The following is a 2,436-nucleotide window of genomic DNA, read 5'->3' as shown; positions in this document are numbered from 1 at the left end:
GGATTCTGGAGTGATGGTAAACCCTAGGTCCAAAGGTTGAACTGTGGCTTGAGTCAGGTGTGAATGCTGAGTCTGAACCTGGTCTGGATGTGGAAGTGTCACCTTAAGGTGCTTTGCAGGAACTATAGTCTTCTTCAGGGGTGTAGAATATTCAACCTCCATAGTGGGTTCTGGAACGATGGTAAGTCCCAGGTCCAAAGACTGAACTGTGACACTGGGCAATGTTGAATGCTGAGCTTGATCCTGACCTGGTGTTGGGCCTGTCACCTCATCATGAGCTAGAGGTTGAGCTGCAACCTCCTTAGACGGCTCTGGAAGCTGAGCTGGGACCATTTGCTGCCTTGAAGGTTCTACCTCCTTAGGGGGCTCTGGAGCCTGAACTGTGGCCTCCTGCTGGGTCAGAGCAGGTTCTGCCTCCATAGGGGACTCTGGAATCTGAGCTGGAACCTCCTCCTGAGTTAGAGATGGTTCCACCTCCTGAGGGAACTCTGGAGATAAAGATGGGGCCATCTGCTGGGTCAGAGAGGGTTCTATCACCATAGGGGGGTCTGAAGACTGAGCAGGGACTGCCTGCTGTACTGGAGAGGATTCTACCTCTTTAGGTCGCTCTAAAAGTTGAGTTGGGGCCTGCTGTAGGACTGGAGATAGCTCGACCATCTCAGGTGGCTCTGATGGCTGAACTGGTATCTCCTGCTGCAGTGGAGGACTGATCTCTTCAGTGGACTTCAGAGGAGGACCTGAGGCTTCCTGCTGGGTTGCAGATGGGTTAACCTCCTTAGGGGGCTTTGGTGGCTCAGCTGGGAACTCTTGCTGGACTGGAGAAGGTTCTGCCTCCTTAGAGGAATCTGGAATCTGAGCTGTGGACTCTTGCTGGACTGGAGATTCAGTCTTTTCAGGAGAATGCAGAAGTGGGGAAGGGAGATCAGGCTGGGCTAGAGAAAAGTCAGCCTGCTCAGTGGGAACAGAAGGATTGTCCTGCTGGACTGGAGAAGGTTGTACCCGCATAGTGACTGCTGTAGGTCTGGTAAGCCCCATATCTACATCTAGATGTGACATATATAGAGGTGAACCTATTGCTTCATCATTCAGTGAACTTTCAAACTCTGAGGAGAGCTGAGTTGGAGGCTGAGTTGTGGGCTCTTTATGGACTGGAGGAAGTTCATAATTTTCAGTTCTATTTAGCTGCTGAGTTATAATGTCTTGCTGGTCTTTCAAATGTTGAAACTGCTCAGGGGACATTACGGGTTGAGCTGGGGCCCCCTGTTGAGTTAACAGTTCAACCTGATTAGTGAAATCTGGAGTCATGGTAACCACGTGATCCACAGGATTAACAGTGACATGGTGCAATGTTGGAAGCTGAACTTGATCATGACTTAGAGGGGAAACTGTTACCTCATGATGCTCTGGAGGTTGAGCTACAACTACATTAGGGAGCTCTGGAGTCTGAGCTGGGGCCTCCTGCTGGGTTAGAGAAGACTCACCCTCCTCAGCGGTCTCTGGATGCTCAGCTGCAGCCTCCTGCTGGGTTGGAGAGGGGTTCTCATTATTAACAGGTTCCGGAGATTGAACTGAAGTCTGTTGAATTGCTGAAGGTCCAGCCTCTTCCAGTGACTCTGGAGGCAGAGGTGGGCCCCCGTGCTGGATGGTGGGAGGTTCTACATCATTACCTGGCCCTGAGAGCTGAGCTGTAGCCTCCTGGAGGACTGGAGAAGTTCCCACCTCTGCACTAGGCTCTGTTGCTATGGTGAGCTGCACATCTGGAGGCTTAACAGAGACATTGGGAAAATCTGAATGCTGAGTTTGATGGTGACCAGGAGGTGAAACTGTGACTTCATGATGTTCTGAGGGCTGAGCTGGGGCCTCCTGCTGGGCTGGAGAAGATTCAACCTCCCCAGAAGACTCAGAAGGCTGAGCTGGCTGCTCCTGCTCACTAGGGGAAAGTTCAAGCTCCATAGGAGGACCTGGAGGCTCAGTTGGGGGCTCCTGTTGGGTTGCAAAAGGTTCCACCTCCTCTGGAGGCTGACCTGGGGACTCCTGCAGGACTTCGGAAGATTCTGTCTCGTTTTCAGCCTCTGGAGTCACAGGAACCTCCACATCTGCAGGTTTAACTGTAATGCTAGGCAAGTTATAATGAGCTTGATCCTCACCTGGAGGCTGAACTGTCACCTCACGATTTGGTAGAGTTAGACTTTCCATAGAGGATGCTGGAGGCAGAGCTAGGGCCTCCTGCTGGGTGGAAGAAGGTTCTTCCTCCTCAGGGAGCTGTGGAAACTGCCCTGGGGCTTCTTGCTGGAGTAAAGAGGATTGGGTGTGTTCAAGGGTCTCTGGATTTTGAGTTTCCGGCTCTAGATGGAATTGAGAAAGTCCAACTCGCTCAGGGGGCCCTGGAGGCTCATCTGAGTTCACCCGGAGTTCTGGAGGCAGGCTGCCGGGATA

General features: G+C 52.1%; 1 protein-coding gene across 1 annotated transcript in view; it reads right to left on the bottom strand.

The window, feature by feature from the left end:
* The window catches only part of LOC105555147 (leucine-rich repeat-containing protein 37A3-like), a 26,389-nt gene that overhangs the window by 23,069 nt on the left and 884 nt on the right, over positions 1 to 2,436 (bottom strand). The window contains 2 exon segments of the mRNA XM_012001950.1: positions 2 to 66; positions 1,393 to 2,436. Of these exon segments, the coding sequence (XP_011857340.1) occupies positions 2 to 66; positions 1,393 to 2,436 (1,109 nt within the window).

The sequence above is a fragment of the Mandrillus leucophaeus genome, unplaced genomic scaffold (genome assembly GCF_000951045.1).
Source record: "Mandrillus leucophaeus isolate KB7577 unplaced genomic scaffold, Mleu.le_1.0 Scaffold670, whole genome shotgun sequence".
Lineage (NCBI taxonomy): Eukaryota > Metazoa > Chordata > Mammalia > Primates > Cercopithecidae > Mandrillus > Mandrillus leucophaeus.
The sequence above is the reverse complement of the archived record's forward strand: the minus strand, read 5'-3'. Positions and strand labels throughout refer to the sequence as shown.